The sequence below is a fragment of the Panulirus ornatus genome, chromosome 8 (assembly GCF_036320965.1).
Source record: "Panulirus ornatus isolate Po-2019 chromosome 8, ASM3632096v1, whole genome shotgun sequence".
In the NCBI taxonomy this organism is placed as follows: Eukaryota; Metazoa; Arthropoda; class Malacostraca; order Decapoda; family Palinuridae; genus Panulirus; species Panulirus ornatus.
This window is the reverse complement of record NC_092231.1, coordinates 33,698,328-33,723,471: the sequence shown is the minus strand read 5'-3', so window position 1 is coordinate 33,723,471 and position 25,144 is coordinate 33,698,328. Positions and strand designations below refer to the sequence as shown.

At 41.6% G+C, this 25,144-nt stretch overlaps 1 protein-coding gene across 1 annotated transcript in view; it reads left to right on the top strand.

The window, feature by feature from the left end:
* Positions 1-25,144, top strand: part of LOC139749894 (PAX3- and PAX7-binding protein 1) — a 393,872-nt gene that overhangs the window by 323,633 nt on the left and 45,095 nt on the right. Inside the window, 1 exon segment of the mRNA XM_071664284.1 lies at positions 4,528-4,747. Coding sequence (XP_071520385.1) covers positions 4,528-4,747 — 220 coding nt within the window.

The following is a 25,144-nucleotide window of genomic DNA, read 5'->3' as shown; positions in this document are numbered from 1 at the left end:
ACATGTACATAATTCATACTTTCTGCCTTTATTTATTCCCATCGCCACCTCGCCACACATGGAATAACAACCCCCTCCCCCCTGATGTGTGTGAGGTGGCGCTAGGAAAAGACAACAAAGGCCACATTTGTTCACACTCAGTCTCTAGCTGTCATGTAATAATGTACCGAAACTACAGCTCCCTTTCCACATCCAGGCCCCACAGAACTTTCCATGGTTTACCCCAGACGCTTCACATGCCCTGGTTCAATCCATTGACAGCACGTCGACCCTGGTATACCACATCGTTCCAATTCACTCTATTCCTTGCCCGCCTTTCACCCTCCTGCATGTTCAGGCCCCGATCTCTCATCTTTTTCACTCCATCTTTCCACCTCCAATTTGGTCTCCCACTTCTCCTCATTCCCTCTACCTGTGACACATATATCCTCTTGGTCAATCTTTCCTCACTCATTCTCTCCATGTGACCAAACCACTTCAAAACACCCTCCTCTGATCTCTCAACTACACTCTTTTTATTTCCACACATCTCTCTTACCCTTACATTACTCGATCAAACCACCTCACACCACATATTGTCCTCAAACATCTCATTTCCAGCACATCCACCCACCTACGCACAACTCTATCCATAGCCCACACCTCACAGCCATACAACATTGTTGGAACCACTATTCCTTCAAACATACCCATTTTTGCTTTCGGAGATAATGTTCTCGACTTCCAAACATTCTTCAAGGCTCCCAGAATTTTCGCCCCCTCCCCCACCCTATGATTCACTTCCACTTCCATGGTTCCATCCTCTGCCAGATCCACTCCCAGATATCTAAAACACTTTACTTCCTCCAGTTTTTCTCCATTCAAACTTACCTCCCAATTGACTTGACCCTCAACCCTACTGTACCTAATAACCTTGCTCTTATTCACATTTACTCTCAACTTTCTTCCTTCACACACTTTACCAAACTCAGTCACCAGCTTCTGCAGTTTCTCACATGAATCAGCCACCAGTGCTGTATCATCAGCGAACAACAACTGACTCACTTCCCAAGCTCTCTCATCCACAACAGACTACATACTTGCCCCTCTTTCCAAAACTCTTGCATTCACCTCCCTAACTACCCCATCCATAAACAAATTAAACAACCATGGAGACATCACACACCCCTGCCGCAAACCTACATTCACTGAGAACCAACCACTTTCCCCTCTTCCTACACTTACACATGCCTCACATCCCCGATAAAAACTTTTCACTGCTTCTAACAACTTGCCTCCCACACCATATATTCTTTATACCTACCACAGAGCATCTCTATCAACTCTATCATATGCCTTCTCCAGATCCATAAATGCTACATGCAAATCCATTTGCTTTTCTAAGTATTTCTCACATACATTCTTCAAAGCAAACACCTGATCCACACATCCTCTACCACTTCTGAAACCACACTGCTCTTCCCCAATCTAATGCTCTGTACATGCCTTCACCCTCTCAATCAATACCCTCCCATACAATTTACCAGGAATACTCAACAAACTTATACCTCTGTAATTTGAGCACTCACTCTTATCCCCTTTGCCTTTGTACAATGGCACTATGCAAGCATTCCGCCAATCCTCAGGCACCTCACCATGAATCATACATACATTAAATAAGCTTACCCACTCGTCAACAATACAGTCACCCCCTTTTTAAATAAATTCCACTGCAATACCATTTAAACCTGCTGCCTTGCCGGCTTTCATCTTCCGCAACGCTTTTACTACTTCTTCTTTGTTTACCAAATCATTTTCCCTAACCCTCTCACTTTGCACACCACCTCGACCAAAACACCCTATATCTGCCACTGTATCATCAAACACATTCAACAAACCTTCAAAATACTCACTCCATCTCCTCCTCACATCACCACTACTTGTTATCACCTCCCAATTTGCCCCTTCACCCAAGTTCCCATTTGCTCCCTTGTCTTTCGCACTTTATTTACCTCTTTCCAAAACATCTTTTTATTCTCCCTAAAATTTAATGATACTCTCTCACCCCAACTCTCATTTGCCCTCTTTTTCACCTCTTGCACCTTTCTCTTGACCTCCTGCCTGTTTCTTTTATACATCTCCCACTCATTTGCATTTTTTCCCTGCAAAAATCATCCAAATGCCTCTCTCTTCTCTTTCACTAATAATCTTACCTCTTCATCCCACCACTCACTACCCTTTCTAATCAACCCACCTCCCACGCTTCTCATGCCACAAGCATCTTTTGCGCAAGCCATCACTGCTTCCCTAAATACATCCCATTCCTCCCCCACTCCCCTTACCTCCTTTGTTCTCACCTTTTTCCTTTCTGTACTCAGTCTTTCCTGGTACTTCCTCACACAAGTCTCCTTCCCAAGCTCACTTACTCTCACCACTCTCTTCACCTCAACATTCTCTGTTCTTTTCTGAAAACCCCTACAAATCTTCAGCTTCGCCTCCAGAAGATAATGATCAGCCATCCCTCCAGTTGCACCTCTCAGCACTTTAACATCCAAAAGTCTCTCTTTCACGCGCCTATCAATTAACACATAATCCACTAACGCTCTCTGGCCATCTCTCCTACTTACATACATATACTTATGTATATCTTGCTTTTTAAACCAGGTATTGCCAATCACCAGTTCTTTTTCAGCACATAAATCTACAAGCTCTTCACCATTTCCATTTACAACACTTAACACCCCATGTATACCAATTATTCCCTCAACTGCCACAATACTCACCTTTGCATTCAAATCACCCATCACTATAACCCAGTCTTGTGCATTAAAACCACTAAGACACTCATTCAGCTGCTCCCAAAACACTTGCCTCTCATGATCTTTCTTCTCATGCCCAGGTGCATATGCACCAATAATCACCCATCTCTCTCCATCAACTTTTCAGTTTTACCCATATCAATCTAGAATTTACTTTCTTACACTCTATCACATACTCCCACCACTTGTGTTTCAGGAGTAGTGCTACTCCTTCCCTTGCTCTTGTCCTCTCACTAACCCCTGACTTTACCCCCAAGACATTCCCAAACCACTCTTCCCCTTTACCCTTGAGCTTCGTTTCACTCAGAGCCAAAACATCCAGGTTCCTTTCCTCAAACATACTACCTATCTCTCCTTTTTTCTTATCTTGGTTACATCCACACACATTTAGACACCCCAATCTGAGCCTTTGAGGAGGATGAGCACTCCCTGCGTGACTCCTTTTAGAAAGTTAAAATACAAAGAGGGGAGGATTTCTGGCCCCCTGCTCCCGTCCCCTTTAGTCGCCTTCTATGACACGTGAGGAATGCGTGGGAAGTATTCTTTCTCCCCTATCCCCACACACACACACACACACACACACACACACACACACACACACACACACACACACACAAGCAAGATAGCGCCAGGAAAAGACACAAAAGGCCACTGTGGTTTCACTGCATTACACATGACAGCTAGAGAATGGATGTGAGTGGATGCAGCTTTTGTTTGTCTGTTCCTGGCACTACCTTGCTAACATGAAAAACAGCGATAAAGTTTGAAGAAAAAAATATGGAGCATGGAGAGGTGCCTTATGATTGGTATCAGATAGTGTGGTTTCAGAAGTGGTAGAGGATATGTGGATCAAGTGTTTGCCCTAAAGAATGTGCTTGAGAAATACATAGTAAAAAGGATCTGGATAAAGCATATGACAGGGTTGATAAGAGATGCCTTTTGAAAGGTTTTAAGGATGTATAGTGTGGGAGGAAAGCTGCTAGATGCAGTGAAAAGTTTGAACAACGGCTTAAGGCATGTGAATGAGTAGGAAGATAGGAGAGTCAAAGTTGATGTGCTGCACAATGTATGATGTCACCATGGCTGTTTAATTTGTTTAGTGATGGGGTGTTGTTAAGGTTGGTGAGGGGGTAAAGGTTTTAGGAGAATTGAAGAATGTGTGGAAAGAGAAATCACTATCTGGGAGGGCAGAAAATAAGTTTGTTTGAAGATATAGCAGTTCCAACAATATTGTATGGATGCAAAGTATGGGCTGTTAATGAGGATCAACAGATGAGGGTGGATGTTTTGGAAGTGAAATGTTTGAGGACAATATGTGGTGTGAGGTGCTTTGATTAATTATTGAAATGGTAAGAGAGAGGTGTATTAAAAAGTGTGTCATTGAGAGAGTTGTTGAGGGTGTGCTGAAATGGTTTGGACATATTGAGAGAATGAGTGAGAAAAGGCTAACTGTGAGAATATATGTTTCAGAAGTGGAGGGAACAAGGAGAATGGGGATATCAAATTGGAGATAGAAGGACGTAGTGAAAAAGAATTTGGGTGATTGGGGCCTGAACATGAAGGAGGGTGAAAGGTGTGCATAGAATGGGGTGTTATATTGGCTAAACTTCCTGTCTTCTCACACAGTATGTACAATATCATCTAAACTCCCATTGTCATACCACATAGTATGCAGTGATTTTGTTGTCTACCCACATTATGTAATGACTTCTATTGCCTTCCCACACAGTGTATATGACAACAAGAATTCTGGAGTGAGTCTGTTCTTCCAACGGCAGTTTTGGGTAGCATGGAAGCTCCTAAGCTCTACTCTGATGTGGCATAATGTCCTGAGTGATTCCGTCATACATGATCTCGCTGTCCGGTCCCTCCTTAATTTGTACCTGTTGCCAGCTCTTAACTTAGCCGTGGAAATAAATCCTTCTGATGCACTTGACAAGTGTAGAAATGTAAGAAACTTACTGTTTTGGGTAAAAAGATATTTAGAAATGTTAAGTGATATTGGTTTTAGTTACATAATTTAGTTGAATTATTTTCTAATGATTGAAATTTCATTTGATGATGTATAGCACCAAAGTTTAGTCATATCATATTTAAACACATCTTAAATTGATAGTCTAGTGTTTCACAAACCATTTGTAGAATTCTGTACTGACCTCTGATTTTATTTGTTTCATTCCAGCATACCTTATTTTTTAAGCTAACTCTCTCACTTGCACTTCACTATTTAGTTTTTTTGTAAGCTGCTGGATTAACCAAGGAAAGTTAGAACACACTGCTAAATATACCATAGTCTTGTTTAACACTCTCAAAAACATAACTTGTGTTTTGAAGTGTGATTGTTAAGCTTTATTGAAAGGCATGGTAAAATCACATGTTCATCCATATTTATCATGCCACTGCTGTCACATCATGCCACTGAAATTTTCCCCTCTTGTTTGCCACATCATCCAGTCTCTAAATATTTGATGAAAGACAAAGTCATGATGAGCTGAGGTCCAATTATGGCTAAAGGTGTCAGTTTATAGGTGTGCCAGTTGCTTGGGTTAATATACGACCTTTATATGATACATGGCAGTCATTGATATATTTAACATTATGGACATTGAGCTAATGTTTGTGGCACTAAGCTGACCTTCCTCTGCAGTCAGTCTGTGATATAAAAGAAGTGAGATTTCACACATCCATGTTTGTGAATACAGATGTTTCGAGTGGATGTCTGTAGAAGCAGAAGTGCAACAGTATTAGAATTTCACCATCCAACCATTATACCTATTTTTAGTTAAGCAGTTCACATTACAAGGAAAGTAGATGTAAAGTCAGTAAATAAAACTGAAAAGAAATTATGTAATATAATAGCGAGTTTTAGCCACTGTTTTTGAGTCTTGGCTGACAAGTTCGCCACAGAGAAATGTCCTTAATCCATCAGTTTGTTGTTTGAAGGATTCCATGATTTGGGGAAAAAGGAAAATAATTTGACCTACTTTGGCAAAATTTCAATAGTTTGGAAGATTGCCACTCTGCCATCAGGTGCTGTGGTCTTGGGTTACTCCACAGTCAGCCACTTTAACTTATTTGTGTATACTTACACTTTTGGACGATTTTGGCAGGGAAATAGCGCAAATGACTGGGAGATGTATAAAAGAAAGAGACAGGAGGTCAAGAGAAAGGTGCAAGAGGTGAAAAAGAGGGCAAATGAGAGTTCAGGTGAGAGAGTATCGTTAAATTTTAGGGAGAATAAAAAGATGTTTTGGAAGGAGGTAAATAAAGTGCATAAGACAAGAGAACAAATGGGAACATCGGTGAAGGGGGCTAATGGGAAGGTAATACCAAGTAGTGGTGAAGTGAGAAGGAGATGCATTGAGTATTTTGAAGGTTTGTTGAATGTGTTTGATGACAGAGTGGTAGATATAGAGTGATTTGGTCGAGGTGATGTGTGAAGTGAGAGATTCAGGAAGAATGGTTTGGTAAACAGAGAAGAGATAGTGAAAGCTGGCAAGGCAGAAGGTTTGGATGGTATTGCAGTGGAACTTATTAAAAAAGGGGGTGACTGTTGTTGACTGGTTGGTGGGGATATTCAATGCATGTATGGTTCATGGTGAAGTGCCTGAGGATTAGTGGAATGCATGCATAGTGCCATTTTACAAAGGCAAGGAGGATAAAAGTGATTGTTCAAATTACAGAGGTATAAGTTTGTTGAGTAATCCTGGGTAATTATATGGGAGGGTATTGATTGAGAGGGTGAAGGCATGTACAGAGCATCAGATTGGGGAAGAGCAGTGTGGTTTCAGAAGTGGTAGAGGATGTGTGGATCAGGTGTTTGCTTTGAAGAATGTTTGTGAGAAATACCTAGAAAAACAAATGGATTTGAATATAGCATTTATGGATCTGGAGAAGGCATGTGCTAGAGTTGATAGAGATGATCTGCAGAAGGTATTAAGAGTATTTGGTGTGAGAGGTAAGTTGCTAGAGGCAGTGAAAAGTTTTTATTGAGGATGTAAGGCATGTGTACGAGTAGGAAGAGAGGAAAGTGATTGGTTCCCAGTTAATGGAGAGTTTTGTGGGGCCTGGATGTGGAAAGGGAGCTGTGGTTTCGGTGCATTACACATAATAGCTTGAGACTGAGTGTGAATGAATGTGGCCTTTGTTGTCTTTTCCTAGAGCAACCTCGCACACACACGTGGGGGGAGGGGGGTGCCATTTCATGTGTGGCGGGGTGGCGACGGGAATGGATGAAGGCAGCAAGTATGAGTATGTACATGTGTATATATGTAATTGTCTGTTTATGTATAGGTTGAAAAGTATAGGTATGTATATGTGCTTGTGTGGGCGTGTATGTATATACATGTGTATATGGGTGGATTGGGCCATTCTTTTGTCTGTTTCCTTGTGCTACCTCGTTAATGCGGGAGACAGCAACAAAGTATGTATAATTTAATGATAGTACACATGGAGAGAATGAGTGAGGAAAGATTGACAAAGAGGATATATGTGTCAGAGGTGGAGGGAACAAGGAGAAGTGGGAGACCAAATTGGAGGTGGAAGGATGGAGTGAAAACAATTTTGAGCGATCGGGGCCTGGACATGCAGGAGGGTGAAAGGCGTGCAAGGAAATGAGTGAATTGGAACGATGTGATATACCGGGGTTGACATGCTGTCAGTGGATTGAACCAGGGCATTTGAAGCATCTGTGGTAAACCATGGAAAGTTTTGTGGGGCCTGGGTGTGGAAAGGGAGCTGTGGTTTCGGTGCATTACACATGACAGCTAGAGACTGAGTTTGAATGAATATGGCTTTTGTGGTCTTTTCCTAGCAGTGCCTCGCACGTACGCTAGAGGATGGGGGTGCCATTTCATGTGTGGTGGGGTGGTGGCGGGAATGGATGAAGGCACCTTGTATGAATATTTACATTTTATATATGTATATGTTTGTGTATGTATATGTATGTACATGTTGAAATGTATGGGTATGTATATGTGCATGTGTGGGCTTATATGTACATACATGTGTATGTGGATGGGTTGGGCCATTCTTTCGTCTCTTTCCATGTGCTAACGCGGGAGACGACAAAGTATAATAGAAAAAAAAATAGATACACTTTTGGTATATTTTTGATGTTATGTACTGCAAAATGTAATCAGATAATTATTAAACTAAGAAACTAATAAAAGACAGTGAATATTATTGTGTAAAGAAGAGGTTGCTTAATAGTGAGTGCAGTAGCAGTCACCTGTTGTAATAGCTTGGGCACATGTGTGAAGTAGTGACTCATTTTTGTAGTTACATTTTTATTCATGTTCACGTTACTCATATGGTTATTGTAATTTACTGCGAAATGTAATAGAAGAATATAGAATAATCATTAAAACAGAGAAGCTAAGCAAGAATAGAGCATGTTAATATATAATGTAAGATGAGATAATTTCTTCATGATTTTAGCCATGGTCAGTGATGAGCTTAGCCATGATCTCACATTTTGTGTGTACATAATGTACATTCATGTTCACTATATATTTGTGCATGTAAGTTATTACAAAATGTATAGAACAATACAGGGACCTCTTGACGTACACATTAGTTATGTTTTTGAAAGTAATTGCATAAATCAGATAATGTAAGTAATGGAGATTAGAGGTCTCATTATTAATAAGTTATCATTGATAGTTATACTATTGAAAAACTACAGCATATACATATCAGGAAATATTAGATATTAAGATCTACATGTAGGTTTGCGGCAGGGGTGTGTGATGTCTCCATGGTTGTTTAATTTGTTTATGGATGGGGTTGTTAGGGAGGTAAATGCAAGAGTTTTGGAAAGAGGGGCAAGTATGAAGTCTGTTGGGGATGAGAGAGCTTGGGAAGTGAGTCAGTTGTTGTTCGCTGATGATACAGCGCTGGTGGCTGATTCATGTGAGAAACTGCAGAAGCTGGTGACTGAGTTTGGTAAAGTGTGTGGAAGAAGAAAGTTAAGAGTAAATGTGAATAAGAGCAAGGTTATTAGGTACAGTAGGGTTGAGGGTCAAGTCAATTGGGAGGTGAGTTTGAATGGAGAAAAACTGGAGGAAGTGAAGTGTTTTAGATATCTGGGAGTGGATCTGGCAGCGGATGGAACCATGGAAGCGGTAGTGGATCATAGGGTGGGGGAGGGGGCGAAAATTCTGGGGGCCTTGAAGAATGTGTGGAAGTCGAGAACATTATCTCGGAAAGCAAAAATGGGTATGTTTGAAGGAATAGTGGTTCCAACAATGTTGTATGGTTGCGAGGCGTGGGCTATGGATAGAGTTGTGCGCAGGAGGATGGATGTGCTGGAAATGAGATGTTTGAGGACAATGTGTGGTGTGAGGTGGTTTGATCGAGTGAGTAACGTAAGGGTAAGAGAGATGTGTGGAAATAAAAAGAGCGTGGTTGAGAGAGCAGAAGAGGGTGTTTTGAAGTGGTTTGGGCACATGGAGAGGATGAGTGAGGAAAGATTGACCAAGAGGATATATGTGTCGGAGGTGGAGGGAGCAAGGAGAAGAGGGAGACCAAATTGGAGGTGGAAAGATGGAGTGAAAAAGATTTTGTGTGATTGGGGCCTGAACATGCAGGAGGGTGAAAGGAGGGCAAGGAATAGAGTGAATTGGAGCGATGTGGTATACCGGGGTTGACGTGCTGTCAGTGGATTGAATCAAGGCATGTGAAGCGTCTGGGGTAAACCATGGAAAGCTGTGTAGGTATGTATATTTGCGTGTGTGGACGTATGTATATACATGTGTATGGGGGTGGGTTGGGCCATTTCTTTCGTCTGTTTCCTTGCGCTACCTCGCAAACGCGGGAGACAGCGACAAAGTATAAAAAAAAAAAAAAAGATCTACATACTGTACTTTATCCCTGGGGATAGGGGAGAAAGAATACTTCCCATATATTCCCTGCGTGTCGTAGAAGGCGACTAAAAGGGGAGGGAGCGGGGGGCTGGAAATCCTCCCCTCTCAATTTTTTTTTAATTTTCCAAAAGAAGGAACAGAGAAGGGGGCCAGGTGAGGATATTCCCTCAATAGCCCAGTTCTCTGTTAAGATCTTAACGCTACCTCGCTAACGCGGGAAATGGCGAATAGTTTGAAAAAAAAAAAAAAATATTCCCTGTGTGTCGTAGTAGGCAACTGAAAGGGGTGGGAGCAGGGAGCTCGAAATCTTTCCCTCCTGTTTACTTTTCCAAAAGAAGGATCAGAAAAGGGAGCCAATTGAGGTTTTTTCCTCAAAGGCTCAGTCCTCTGTTACTGACACTACCTTGCTAATGTGGGAAATGGCAAATATGCTCCATATAAGAAAAAAATTACTATACATTTAATTCTCTTAAGAAAAACTGAAAATAATGAATTAAATTCCAACAGTTACTTTCATTATTGTTTCTGCATTGCTTGCTGGTATTGATGGAGAGGGAGGAGGTGAGTGGAGCATATACTAGGCAAGGGGGTCATCTGGGTCAGAGGATGTAGTTGTGGAAGGTGGACGAGATGGTAGTATGAGTTAAGCTATTTCATCACTATAAGTTGATGGGTGGCCCTTCTTATGAGTGTCCTTTTTCAAAAAGAAATCATGTGTTGTCTGTTTAGCCTTTATTATCTTCTCTTGGTGGATTTCTTTATAGCACCTGATGTCAGATAGGACATTACAGGCCTCCCTATTCTTTGATCTTCATTCTGTGTTTGAGTCATCCTCATCAAATATAGCAAGAGTAAGGTCATTGTAGTGTAATGCTTCAGCCTACCTCTTGCTAATGAGAGAATGCACTTGTTCGACATCCCTTTCTGCTTTCCTCTTCTCCTGGTATTTTTTCTGCAACTGAAGATCTTCATTCGAGAGTTTTTCCTTATGCAGTTCTAGCAACTCCTCCACATCACCCTCCTTAACCTCATGAAACCCAACTTTTTCACCAATTTCTCAGTGTGTGCACATGTCTTGATGTTTCATTGTCAACTTCAAAACCCCGGAATCCATAAGCAAACTGTGGGCAAAGCTTCTGCCATACTTTTTTCATACAAACCATGATAATTTCCTTCCAGGCTTCATTAATGATCATGATGGCATCTCTGATGGTGACAAACTTTCAGGATTCCTTCACAATCATCTGGTCATTCTCTTTAGCCTTCATGAGCTTTGCAAATGTTCCCCATGAATAGTAAGCCTTGAAAGTAGATATCACCCTCAGGTGCATTAACTGGATTAGGGATGTAGTGTTTAGCAGAAGAAAGACTACTTTGATATTATCACTGAGGTCCTGTATTGAAGATGGGTGGCCAGGGGCATTATCAGGAAGAGGGAGAATTGTGAAATGTATATTCTCCTTAGGGCTCTATTCCTTCAGCTCTGTGTGGAGCTTTGCAGCAGAATAAGCACAGAAAAAATTTGCCTGTTATCCACCCTTTCAAATTAGAATGATAGTAGATAGGGAAATGTTGCTACAAATATTCTTAGACCCTGGGATCTTCTGAATGGTGGACCATTAATGATATAAGCCTGCAGGAACCTTCAGCATTATCCCCACAAGCTGCATGAGGTGATCCTAAGCAGCTTTGGTGTAGTCTTCACTTCTTGGGCATTGTATGTTTTTGATACATCCTCTTCCAAAACAATCTGGTCTTGAGGGTTTTCAGCTACAACATTATCAGCAGAAGCAGCCTTTCCATTTATCTTGTTGTGGTAATTGGGCATTTTTTAAAATTCACAAACCAACCAGGACTTGCTTGAAATGTCTTCACTGTTCTTTCTTTCAATGTTAATTCATCATTTATGCCGTAGGCCTTTGCTTGTATCACAAGCATGCTGACGGGAACATGAGTTGTGTGTTAGATCCTTGTGCTCGCTATTCATTCCATTCTCTCCAGAATCAAACTCCGAGAATTCATAGTCTTAGATGCACTGATTAATGTTCCACTCTGGCATTCTCCTTGGTCTTCTCTGTACTGTTACGAATGCTCTGTAAAGTAGATTCACTAACTCCACACGTATGCTTAATATCAGCTGTTCTTTCATATCTCATAACGTTTCAGCATACCCATTGTAACCTCATTGGTGATTTCCTTATGCATCTTAGCACCACTGATACCTGGGGAACTTAAAAGATGTTTTGGTGGCATGATACAAGGGGCAAAACATGCAGTATAAAGTATGCTGCACTGCAAAATACTGTATCACTGTGACTATAAACTGTATCCTTACCATCTTTACACATACTTCTCACATGGTGCTTTCACTCTTGGCATTTTCCATGGTCTTCTTTGCACTGTCACGAATAGTCTGTAAAGTACATTCATGATGTCAAAGAGCACGCTTAATGTCAGCTGTTCTTTCACCTCGCTCATAATATTTGAGCACCCATTTTAACCTCATTGGTGATGGGTGGCCTTGTGCATCTTAGCACCACTGATACCTGGAGAACTTATAAGATGCTTTGGTGGCATGATGCAAGGAGTAAAAATATATGCAGAATACAGTATGCTGCAGCATAAAAAAAAGAAAAAAATGTCTCACTGTGTGACTAAAGTTGTATGTTTACATGTTTCTCGCACAGTGCTTTCAGCACCACACCACCATGCTGCTAGCCCAATGATAATCACATTATTCCAAACTTAAGTCTTCGTAGATCAAAAAAGGTAGGAATGGATTGAGTGCATCATTCTATGAAGGTGTAAATCAAATATGCATAAGGTAAGAGGTCTCTGTGAGTAAAACAATTATGAAGAGATTCTCCTCGCTTAGATAATGGTATTAAAATCTCCTTGTGATTGAATTGCTCTTATTGCTAATTTTTGCTATCTGATCATATAGTCTTATGTGTATTTCTGGTTTCTGTGCTGGAGAGCCTATAAACTAATTCTACTGTTATTTTCTTTTGAAACTTATCTTTTATTTTATCTAAATAGAGGTCAATAATATCCACGGCAACAACATTTCTCAGCAAAAGACTTGGATAAGACTTAACAAAGAACAAGACAACACCACCTTCTTTATTTCTCAAGTCACTGTTAAATAAAGATGAATGAGATTCTTGGTATTTTCTTGTGTATGTAGATTAAGGCTTCCACTTTGAAGATGAATTGATAAATGTCAACCGAGTGATGTAGTAGTCATACCGATACAGTCACGTTGTTTTGAAATCTACAACCTTCAGCTGGGCAGGTGTACTTGTAAACTACATTGATTGACTGTAGTGGGTTATTTTTCTGTATGAGGTTGTTTCTCTTATTTTAGTCTAGTTTTCTTGTTCTTGTGGTAAATGATGATCCTGAGATGATCAGGGATTTTGCAGGTAATGTTCATATCTTTTGTATCCTGTGCAATGCTGCATACTTACAGTTTCATGTATATAATATTCACATTGATATGTGTTTGTTTTCCTCACCATTTCTTATTTGAGATATGGTCTTCCATCCCTTTAGAGGATGTTGGTGTGCCTCTTGATGAGGCTGACTGTAGTGGAACTGTTGCCATTGATGACCTTTGTTCTAAGTGTAACTCCCTCAAGATTTGTACTTTTACTAAATATCTGTTTTCCAGAGAGTTCTGCTTGTTGGAAGCAGTTGGTGACCTTTATGTCAAAGGGTATGGTGTACAGGGGGTGAGTTTGACCGTATTACTCATTTTGAAGATTAGGGTAAATCTTGTTAGACTTGCACTAATTAAGTATGAAAAGAGAAAATGGTTTTTCCTTTTCTTTTCATGGACAGGCCTAGGATTGATAAAAGAACTCAGTTTCAGTGGGTCACTGTCTTCAACTCTGGAAGACTTTCATTTATGCCGAAGCTTTTCCCCTTACATTACACCTAGTTGAACTTGAGATTCAGGTAACCTGGTGATGGATATCCCTATTGCTTCCCAGTTGTTGGTTAACCCTCAGCTTGTCTCTTATGACTTTCTGTAGGAAAAAGTAGGTATGTGAAGTGTAGCAGGGAATGCTAAGTGTAAATTATGCTTTACTATATTATATCCTGTTACCATTTCTAATGATACTAAAGATAAGATACACATCCCATTCCTGTTGTTCATCCCTCCTCTGAGTGGTAAAGAAATGGGTCGCAGCTTTAAAACTGGGTTAAAGTATTGCTGTAGTGACAAGCCCAGCCAACCAGCAGGCAGTAACTCAAGCTATATCAGGGATGCCCTACCTTAGGGACTGTAATAGGGTGCAATTCTATTAGAAAAAGTTTGATTTGTGCTAGGCCCCAGATTTCAGCCATAATATGAGAACTTGGATCATGTGGTTCCTCTCTTGGGTACTATGTATACTTATATGGATTTTGTTAAATTAAGAGGAGTGCCTGCCCAATGACATGTTTTAGTAAGACCAGTCAACAGGGAGCATGGTTTGCCTTCTCTTTGGTCTGTTATCTTACCTTGCAAACACCTTGCAAACCAATGAAGTGTGAGTGCAAACATGCTCCTAAAAAATGAGAAAGATAGCTTGTTTTTGATGGAAGAATTTTCAAAACTTTTGGAAGTTGAAAAGGATTTGAGAGAATATACTTTTCTCTAACTAGCCATGCCAGTCTTTCCTGTTTGGAGAGAAATTTACAAGCCAACAGTTGTTTCAGGATCTTACAGGTAATGATGATATTAGAAAATTTGGGAGGTATGATCCAAGGTTCTCCATCTTTTTTGTGGTTTTAAGAAACTCTAGATTGATATGGGTAAAAGTGAAAGTGGATGGAGCGAGATGGGTGATTATTGGTGCCTATGCACATGGTCAAGAGAAGAAAGATCATGAGAGGCAAGTGTTTTGGGAGCAGTTGAGTGAGTGTATTAGCAGCTTTGATGCACGAGACCAGTGATGGGTGATTTGAATGCAAAGGTGAGTAATGTGGCAGTTAAGGGTATAATTAGTGTACATAGGGTGTTCACTGTTGTAAATGGAAATAGTGAAGAGCTTGTAGATTTGTGTGCTGAAAGAGGACTGGTGATTGAGAATACCTGATTTGAAAAGAGAGATATACATAAGTATACGTATGTAAGTAGGAGAGATGGTCAGAGAGTGTTATTGGATTACGTGTTAATTGATAGGCGCATAAAAGAGAGACTTTTGGATGTTCATGTGCTGAGAGGGGCAACTGGCAGGATGTCTGATCATTACCTTGTGGAGGCAAAGGTGAAGATTTGTAGAGGTTTTGAGGAAAGAAGAGAGAATGTTGAGGTGAAGCGAGTGGTGAGAGTAAGTGAGCTTGGAAAGGAGACTTGTATTAGGAAGTACCAGGAGAGATTGAGTGCAAAATGGAAAAAGGTGAGAGCAAATGACATAAGGGGAGTGGGGGAGGAATGGGATGTATTTAGGGAAGCAGTGATGGCTTGTGCAATTGATGCTTGTGGCATGAGAAAGGTGGGAGTTGGGCAGATTAGAAAGGGTAGTGAGTAGTGGGATGAAGAAGTAAGATTGTTAGGGAAAGAGAAGAGAGAGGCATTTGGACGATTTTTGCTGGGAAATAGTGCAAGTGACTGGGAGATGTATAAAAGAAAGAGGCAGGAAGTCAAGAGAAATGTGCAAGAAGTGAAAAAGAGGTCAAATGAGAGTTGGGATGAGAGAGTATCATTAATTTTTAAGGAGAATAAAAAGATGTTTTGGAAGGAGGTAAATAAAGTGTGTAAGATAAGAGAACAAATGGGGACATCAGTGAAGGGAGCTAATGGGGAGGTAATAACAAATAGTGATGGAGTGAGTATTTTAAAGGTTTGTTGAATGTGTTTGATGTTAGAGTGGCAGATATAGGGTGTTTTGGTCAAGATGGTGTGCGAAGTGAGAGGGTCTGGGAGAATGGTTTGGTAAAAGAGAAGAGGTAGTGAAAGCTTTGCGGAAGATGAAAACTGGCAAGGCGGCGGGTTTGGATGGTATTGCGGTGGAATTTATTAAAAAAGGGGATGACTATTGTTGACTGGTTGGTGAGGATATTCAATGTATGTTTGGTTCATGGTGAAGTGCCTGAAGATTGGCGAAATGCATGCATAGTGCCATTGTACAAAAGCAAAGGGGATAAATGTGAGTGTTCAAATTACAGAGGTATAAGTTTGTTGAGTATTCCTGTGAAAGTATATGGGAGGGTATTGATTGAGAGGGTGAAGGCATGTACAAAGCATCAGATTGGGGAAGAGGAGTGTGGTTTCAGAAGTGGTAGAGGATGTATGGATCAGGTGTTTGCTTTGAAGAATGTATGTGAGAAATACTTAGAAAAACAGATGGATTTGTATGTAGCATTTATGGATCTGAAGAAGGCGTATTAAGAGTATATGGTGTGGGAGGTATGTTGTTAGAAGCAGTGAAAAGTTTTTATTGAGGATGTAAGGCATTTGTACGAGTAGGAAGAGAGGAAAGTGATTGGTTCCCAGTGAATGTCGGTTTGCGGCAGGGGTGCGTGATGTCTCCATGGTTGTTTGATATGTTTATGGATGGTTTTGTTAGGGAGGTGAATGCAAGAGTTTTGGAGAGAAGGGCAAGTATGCAGTCTGTTGTGGATGAGAGGGCTTGGGAAGTGAGTCAGTCATTCGCTTATGATACAGCGCTGGTGGCTGATTCGGTAGGGTTGAGGGACAAGTGAATTGGGAGGTAAGATTGAATGGAGAAAAACTGGAGGAAGTGAAGTGTTTTTGATATTTGGGAGTGGATTTAGCTGTAGCTGGAACCATGGAAGCAGAAGTGAGTCACAGGGTAGGGAAGGGGGCAAAGGTTCTAGGAGCATTGAAGAATGTATAGAAGGCAAGAACGTTATTTCGGAGAGCAAAAATGGGTATGTTTGAAGGAATAGTGGTTCCAACAATGTTATATGATTGTGAGGCATAGGCTATAGATAGGGTTGTGCAGAGGAGGGTGAATGTGTTGGAAATGAGGTGTTTGAGGACAATATGTGGTGTGAGGTGGTTTGATCGAGTAAGTAATGAAAGAGTGAGAGAGATGTGTGGTAGTGAAAAGAGTGTGGTTGAGAGAGTAGAAGAGGCTGTATTGAAATGGTTTCGTCACATGGAGAGAATGAGTGAGGAAGGATTGACAAAGAGGATATATGTGTCAGAGGTGGAAGGAACAAGGAGAAGTGGGAGACGAAATTGGAGGTGGAAGGATAGAGTGAAAAAGATTTTGAGTGATTGGGGCCTGAACATGTACAAGGGTGAGAGGTGTGCAAGGAATAGAGTGAATTGGAACAATGTGGTATACCGGGGTCGATGTGCTATCAATGGATTGAACCAGGGTATGTGAAGCATCTGGAGTAAACCATGGAAAGTTTTTTGGGGCCTGTATATGGAAAGGGAGCTGTGGTTTCAGTGCATTACACATAACAGCAAGAGACTGAGTGTGAACGAATGTGGCCTTTTTTCTTTTCCTAGTGCTACCTCGCACGCTCACGTGGGGCAGGGGTTCCATTTCATGTGTGGCAGGTGGTGACGGGAATGGATGAAGGCAGCAAGTATGAATAGATGTATGTGTCTATATGTATATGTCTGTGTATGTATATGTATGTATACGTTGAAATCTATAGGTATGTATATGTGTGTGTCGATGTTTATTTGTATATATATATGTGGGAGACAGCAAAAAGTAAAACAATTAAATATGAATAAGAAATTATTCTGGGGATAGGGGAGAAAGAATACTTCCCACGCATTCCTCACTTGTCGTAGAAGGCGACTAAAGGGGACAGGAGCGGGGAGCTAGAAACCCTCCCCTCCTTGTATTTTAACTTTCTAAAAGGGGAAACAGAAGAAGGAGTCACACGAGGAGTGCTCATCCTCCTCGAATGCTCAGATTGGGATGTCTAAATGTGTGTGGATGTAACCAAGATGAGGAAAAAGGAGAGATAGGTAGTATGTTTGAGGAAAGGAACCTGGATGTTTTGGCTCTGAGTGAAACAAAGCTCAAGGGTGAAGGGGAAGAGTGGTTTGGGAATGTCTTGGGAGCAAAGTCAGGGGTTAGTGAGAGGACAAGAGCAAGGGAAGGAGTAGCACTACTCCTGAAACACAGAGTGGTGGGAGTATGTGATAGAGTGTAAGAAAGTAAACTCTAGATTGATATGGGTAAAACTGAAAGTTGATGGAGAGAGATGGGTGATTATTGGTGCATATGCACCTGAGCATGAGAAGAAAGATCATGAAAGGCAAGTGTTTTGGGAGCAGGTGAATGAGTGTGTTAGTGGTTTTGATGCATGAGACCGGGTTATAGTGATGGGTGATTTAAATGCAAAGGTGAGTAATGTGGCAGTTGAGGGAATAATTGGTATACATGGGGTGTTCAGTATTGTAAATGGAAATGATGAAGAGCTTGTAGATTTATGTGCTGAAAAAGGACTGGTGATTGGGAATACCTGGTTTAAAAAGATATACATAAGTATACGTATGTAAGTAGGAGAGATGGCCAGAGAGCGTTATTGGATTACGTGTTAATTGATAGGCGTGCGAAAGAGAGACTTTTGGATGTTAATGTGCTGAGAGATGCAACTGGAGGGATGTCTGATCATTATCTTCTGGAGGCGAAGGTGAAGATTTGTAGAGGTTTTCAGAAAAGAAGAGAGAATGTTGGGGTGAAGCGAGTGGTGAGAGTAAGTGAGCTTGGGAAGGAGACTTGCGTAAGGAAGTACCAGGAGAGACTTAGTACAGAATGGAAAATGGTGAGAACAAAGGAGTTAAGGGGAGTGGGGGAGGAATGGGATGTATCTATGGAAGCAGTGATGGCTTGCGCAAAAGATGCTTGTGGCATGAGAAGCGTGGGAGGTGGGCAGATTAGAAAGGGTAGTGAGTGGTGGAATGAAAAAGTAAGATTATTAGTGAAAGAGAAGAAAGGCATTTGGACGATTTTTGCAGGGAAATAATGCAAGTGAGTGGGAGATGTATAAAAGAAATAGGCAGGAGGTCAAGAGAAAGGTGCAAGAGGTGAAAAAGAGGGCAAATAAGAGTTAGGGTGAGAGAGTATCATTAAATTTTAGGGAGAATAAAAAGATGTTTTGGAAGGAGATAAATAAAGTGTGTAAGACAAGGGAACAAATGGGAACTTCAGTGAAGGGGGCTAATGGGGAGGTGATAACAAGTAGTGGTGATGTGAGGAGATGGAGTGAGTATTTTGAAGGTTTGTTGAATGTGTTTGATGATACAGTGGCAGATATAGGGTGTTTTGGTTGAGGTGGTGTGCAAAGTGAGAGGGTTAGGGAGGATGATTTGGTAAACAGAGAAGAGGTAGTAAAAGCTTTGCGGAAGATGAAAGCCAGCAAGGCAGCGGGTTTGGATGGCATTGCAGTGGAATTTATTAAAAATGGGGATGACTGTATTGTTGACTGGTTGGTAAGGTTATTTAATGTATGCATGATTCATGGTGAGGTGCCTGAGGATTGGCGGAATGCTTGCATAGTGCCATTGTACAAAGGCAAAGGGGACAAAGGTGAGTGCTCAAATTCCAGAGGTAGAAGTTTGTTGAGTATTCCTGGGAAATTATATGGGAGGTTATTGATTGAGAGGGTGAAGGCATGTACAGAGCATCAGATTGGGGAAGAGCAGTGTGGTTTCAGAAGTGGTAGAGGATGTGTGGATCAGGTGTTTGCAATACTTAGAAAAGCAAATGGATTTGTATGTAGTATTTATGGATCTGGAGAAGGCATATGATAGAGTTGATAGAGATGCTCTGTGGAAGGTATTAAGAAATGGTGTAGGAGGCAAGTTGTTAGAAGCAGTGAAAAGTTTTTATCGAGGATGTAAGGCATGTGTACATTTAGGAAGAGAGGAAAGGAATTGGTTCTCAGTGAATGTAGGTTTGCGGCAAGGGTGTGTGATGTCTCCATGGTTGTTTAATTTGTTTTTGGATGGGGTTGTTAGGGAGGTGAATGCAAGGGTTTTGGAATGAGGGGCAAGTATGCAGTATGTTGTGGATGAGAGAGCTTGGGAAGTGAGTCAGTTGTTGTTCGATGATGATACAGCACTGGTGGCTGATTCATGTGAGAAACTGCAGAAGCTGGTGACTGAGTTTGGTAAAGTGTGCGAAAGAAGAAAGTTGAGAGTAAATGTGAATAAGAGCAAGGTTATTAGGTACAGTAGGGTTGAGGGTCAAGTCAATTGGGAGGTAAGTTTGAATGGAGAAAAACTGTAGGAAGTGAAATGTTTTAGATATCTGGGAGTGGATTTGGCAGCAGATGGAACCATGGAAGCGGAAGTGAATCTTAGGGTGGGGGAGGGGGTGAAAATTCTGGGAGCCTTGAAGAATGTGTGGAAGTCGAGAACATTATCTCGGAAAGCAAAAATGGGTATGTTTGAAGGAATAGTGTTTCCAACAATGTTGTATAGTTGCGAGGTGTGGGCTATGGATAGAGTTGTGCGAAGGAGGGTGGATGTGCTGGAAATGAGATGTTTGAGGACAATATGTGATGTGAGGTGGTTAGATCGAGTAAGTAATGATAGGGTAAGAGAGATGTGTGGCAATAAAAAGAGTGTGGTTGAGAGAGCAGAAGGGGATGTTTTGAAATGGTTTGGTCGCATGGAGAGAATGAGTGAGGGAAGATTGACCAAGAGGATATATGTGTCAGAGGTGGAGGGAACACGAAGTGGGAGACCAAATTGGAGGTGAAAAGATGGAGTGAAAAAGATTTTGAGTGATTGGGGCCTGAACATGCAGGAGGGTGAAAGACGTGCAAGGAATAGAGTGAATTGGAACGATGCGGTATACCGGGGTCGATGTGCTGTCAATGGATTGAACCAGGGCATGTGAAATGTCTGGTGTAAACCATGGAAAGTTCTGTGGGGCCTGGATGTGGAAAGGGAACTGTGGTTTCGGTGCGTTATTACATGATAGCTAGAGACTGAGTGTGAAAGAATGGGGCCTTTGTTGTCTCCGTAGCGCTACCTCGTGCACATGAGGGGGGAGGGGGTTCTTATTTCATGTGTGGTGGGGTGGCGATGGGAATGAATAAAGGCAGACAGTATAAATTATGTACATGTGTATATATATATATATATATATATATATATATATATATATATATATATATATATATATATATATATATTTTTTTTTTTTTTTTTTTTTGTCGCTGTCTCCCGCGTTTGCGAGGTAGCGCAAGGAAACAGACGAAAGAAATGGCCCAACCCACCCCCATACACATGTATATACATACGTCCACACACGCAAATATACATACACAGCTTTCCATGGTTTACCCCAGACGCTTCACGTGCCGATTCAATCCACTGACAGCACGTCAACCCCAGTATACCACATCGATCCAATTCACTCTATTCCTTGCCCTCCTTTCACCCTCCTGCATGTTCAGGCCCCGGTCACACAAAATCTTTTTCACTCCATCTTTCCACCTCCAATTTGGTCTCCCACTTCTCCTCGTTCCCTCCACCTCCGACACATATATCCTCTTGGCCAATCTTTCCTCACTCACTCTCTCCATGTGCCCAAACCATTTCAAAACACCCTCTTCTGCTCTCTCAACCATGCTCTTTTTATTTCCACACATCTCTCTTACCCTTACGTTACTTACTCGATCAAACCACCTCACACCACACATTGTCCTCAAACATCTCATTTCCAGCACATCCATCCTCCTGCGCACAACTCTATCCATAGCCCACGCCTCGCAACCATACAACATTGTTGGAACCACTATTCCTTCAAACATACCCATTTTTGCTTTCCGAGATAATGTTCTCGACTTCCACACATTCTTCAAGGCTCCCAGAATTTTCGCCCCCTCCCCCACCCTTTGATCCACTTCCGCTTCCATGGTTCCATCCGCTGCCAGATCCACTCCCAGATATCTAAAACACTTTACTTCCTCCAGTTTTTCTCCATTCAAACTTACCTCCCAATTGACTTGACCCTCAACCCTACTGTACCTAATAACCTTACTCTTATTCACATTTACTCTTAACTTTCTTCTTTCACACACTTTACCAAACTCAGTCACCAGCTTCTGCAGTTTCTCACATGAATCAGCCACCAGCGCTGTATTATCAGCGAACAACAACTGACTCACTTCCCAAGCTCTCTCATCCCCAACAGACTTCATACTTGCCCCTCTCTCACCTCCCTAACAACCCCATCCATAAACAAATTAAACAACCATGGAGACATCACACACCCCTGCCGCAAACCTACATTCACTGAGAAGCAATAACTTTCCTCTCTTCCTACACGTACACATGCCTTACATCCTCGATAAAAACTTTTCACTGCTTCTAACAACTTTCCTCCCACACTATATATTCTTAATACCTTCCACAGAGCATCTCTATCAACTCTATCATATGCCTTCTCCAGATCCATAAATGCTACATGTATATATATATATATATATTTTTTTTTTTTTTTTTTTTTTTATACTTTGTCGCTGTCTCCCGCGTTTGCGAGGTAGCGCAAGGAAACAGACGAAAGAAATGGCCCAACCCCCCCCCATACACATGTACATACACACGTCCACACACGCAAATATACATACCTACACAGCTTTCCATGGTTTACCCCAGACGCTTCACATGCCTTGATTCAATCCACTGACAGCACGTCAACCCCTGTATACCACATCGCTCCAATTCACTCTATTCCTTGCCCTCCTTTCACCCTCCTGCATGTTCAGGCCCCGATCACAAAATCTTTTTCACTCCATCTTTCCACCTCCAATTTGGTCTCCCTCTTCTCCTCGTTCCCTCCACCTCCGACACATATATCCTCTTGGTCAATCTTTCCTCACTCATTCTCTCCATGTGCCCAAACCATTTCAAAACACCCTCTTCTGCTCTCTCAACCACGCTCTTTTTATTTCCACACATCTCTCTTACCCTTACGTTACTTACTCGATCAAACCACCTCACACCACACATTGTCCTCAAACATCTCATTTCCAGCACGTCCATCCTCCTGCGCACAACTCTATCCATAGCCCACGCCTCGCAACCATACAACATTGTTGGAACCACTATTCCTTCAAACATACCCATTTTTGCTTTCCGAGATAATGTTCTCGACTTCCACACATTTTTCAAGGCTCCCAAAATTTTCGCCCCCTCCCCCACCCTATGATCCACTTCCGCTTCCATGGTTCCATCCGCTGCCAGATCCACTCCCAGATATCTAAAACACTTCACTTCCTCCAGTTTTTCTCCATTCAAACTCACCTCCCAATTGACTTGACCCTCAACCCTACTGTACCTAATAACCTTGCTCTTATTCACATTTACTCTTAACTTTCTTCTTCCACACACTTTACCAAACTCAGTCACCAGCTTCTGCAGTTTCTCACATGAATCAGCCACCAGCGCTGTATCATCAGCGAACAACAACTGACTCACTTCCCAAGCTCTCTCATCCCCAACAGACTTCATACTTGCCCCTCTTTCCAAAACTCTTGCATTTACCTCCCTAACAACCCCATCCATAAACAAATTAAACAACCATGGAGACATCACACACCCCTGCCGCAAACCTACATTCACTGAGAACCAATCACTTTCCTCTCTTCCTACACGTACACATGCCTTACATCCTCGATAAAAACTTTTCACTGCTTCTAACAACTTGCCTCCCACACCATATATTCTTAATACCTTCCACATATATATATATATATATATATATATATATATATATATATATATATATATATATATATATATATATATATATATATGCTTCCTCGCAAACGCGGGAGACAGCGACAAAGTATAAAAAAAAAAAAAAAAAGAATATATGTTGAGTGTGGTTTCAGAAGTGGTAGAGGATGTGTGGATCAGGTGTTTGCTTTGAAGAATGTATGTGAGAAATACTTAGAAAAGCAAATGGATTTGTATGTAGCATTTATGGATCTGGAGAAGGCATATGATAGAGTTGATAGAGATGCTCTGTGGAAGGTATTAAGAATATATGGTGTGGGAGGAAAGTTGTTAGAAGCAGTGAAAAGTTTTTATTGAGGATGTAAAGCATGTGTACGTGTAGGAAGAGAGGAGAGTGATTGGTTCTCGGTGAATGTAGGTTTGCGGCAGGGGTGTGTGATGTCTCCATGGTTGTTTAATTTGTTTATGGATGGGGTTGTTAGGGAGGTAAATGCAAGAGTTTTGGAAAGAGGGGCAAGTGTGGGATCTGTTGGGGGTGGGAGAGCTTGGGAGGTGAGTCGGTTGTTGTTCGCTGATGATACAGCGCTGGTGGCTGATTCATGTGAGAAACTGCAGAAGGTGGCGACTGAGTTTGGTAAAGTGTGTGGAAGAAGAAAGTTAAGAGTAAATGTGAATAAGAGCAAGGTTATTAGGTACAGTAGGGTTGAGGGTCAAGTCAATTGGGAGGTGAGTTTGAATGGAGAAAAACTGGAGGAAGTGAAGTGTTTTAGATATCTGGGAGTGGATCTGGCAGCGGATGGAACCATGGAAGCGGAAGTGGATCATAGGGTGGGGGAGGGGGCGAAAATTCTGGGGGCCTTGAAGAATGTGTGGAAGTCGAGAACATTATCTCGGAAAGCAAAAATGGGTATGTTTGAAGGAATAGTGGTTCCAACAATGTTGTATGGTTGCGAGGCGTGGGCTATGGATAGAGTTGTGCGCAGGAGGATGGATGTGCTGGAAATGAGATGTTTGAGGACAATGTGTGGTGTGAGGTGGTTTGATCGAGTGAGTAACGTAAGGGTAAGAGAGATGTGTGGAAATAAAAAGAGCGTGGTTGAGAGAGCAGAAGAGGGTGTTTTGAAGTGGTTTGGGCACATGGAGAGAATGAGTGAGGAAAGATTGACCAAGAGGATATATGTGTCGGAGGTGGAGGGAACGAGGAGAAGAGGGAGACCAAATTGGAGGTGGAAAGATGGAGTGAAAAAGATTTTGTGTGATCGGGGCCTGAACATGCAGGAGGGTGAAAGGAGGGCAAGGAATAGAGTGAATTGGAGCGATGTGGTATACCGGGGTTGACGTGCTGTCAGTGGATTGAATCAAGGCATGTGAAGCGTCTGGGGTAAACCATGGAAAGCTGTGTAGGTATGTATATTTGCGTGTGTGGACGTATGTATGTACATGTGTATGGGGTGTTTGAGCCATTTCTTTCGTCTGTTTCCTTGCGCTACCTCGCAAACGCGGGAGACAGCGACAAAGTATAATAGAAAAAAAAAAAATATATATGTTGAGATGTATAGGTATGTATATACATGTGTGTGTGGGTGGGTTGGGCCATCCTTTCGTCTGTTTCCTTGCGCTACTTCGCTAATGCGGGAGACAGCGACAAAGTAAAATAAATAAATTAAAAAGAAATTTGAAGTTTTAGGGAGGTATGGACTGCCTACTGAGTCCACATATGAACAGAGAAAGGCCTTACTATACTGTTTTCAGTTCTAAGAATTTTTTGCAGACTTGCTAAAAAAAAGTATAGGTCC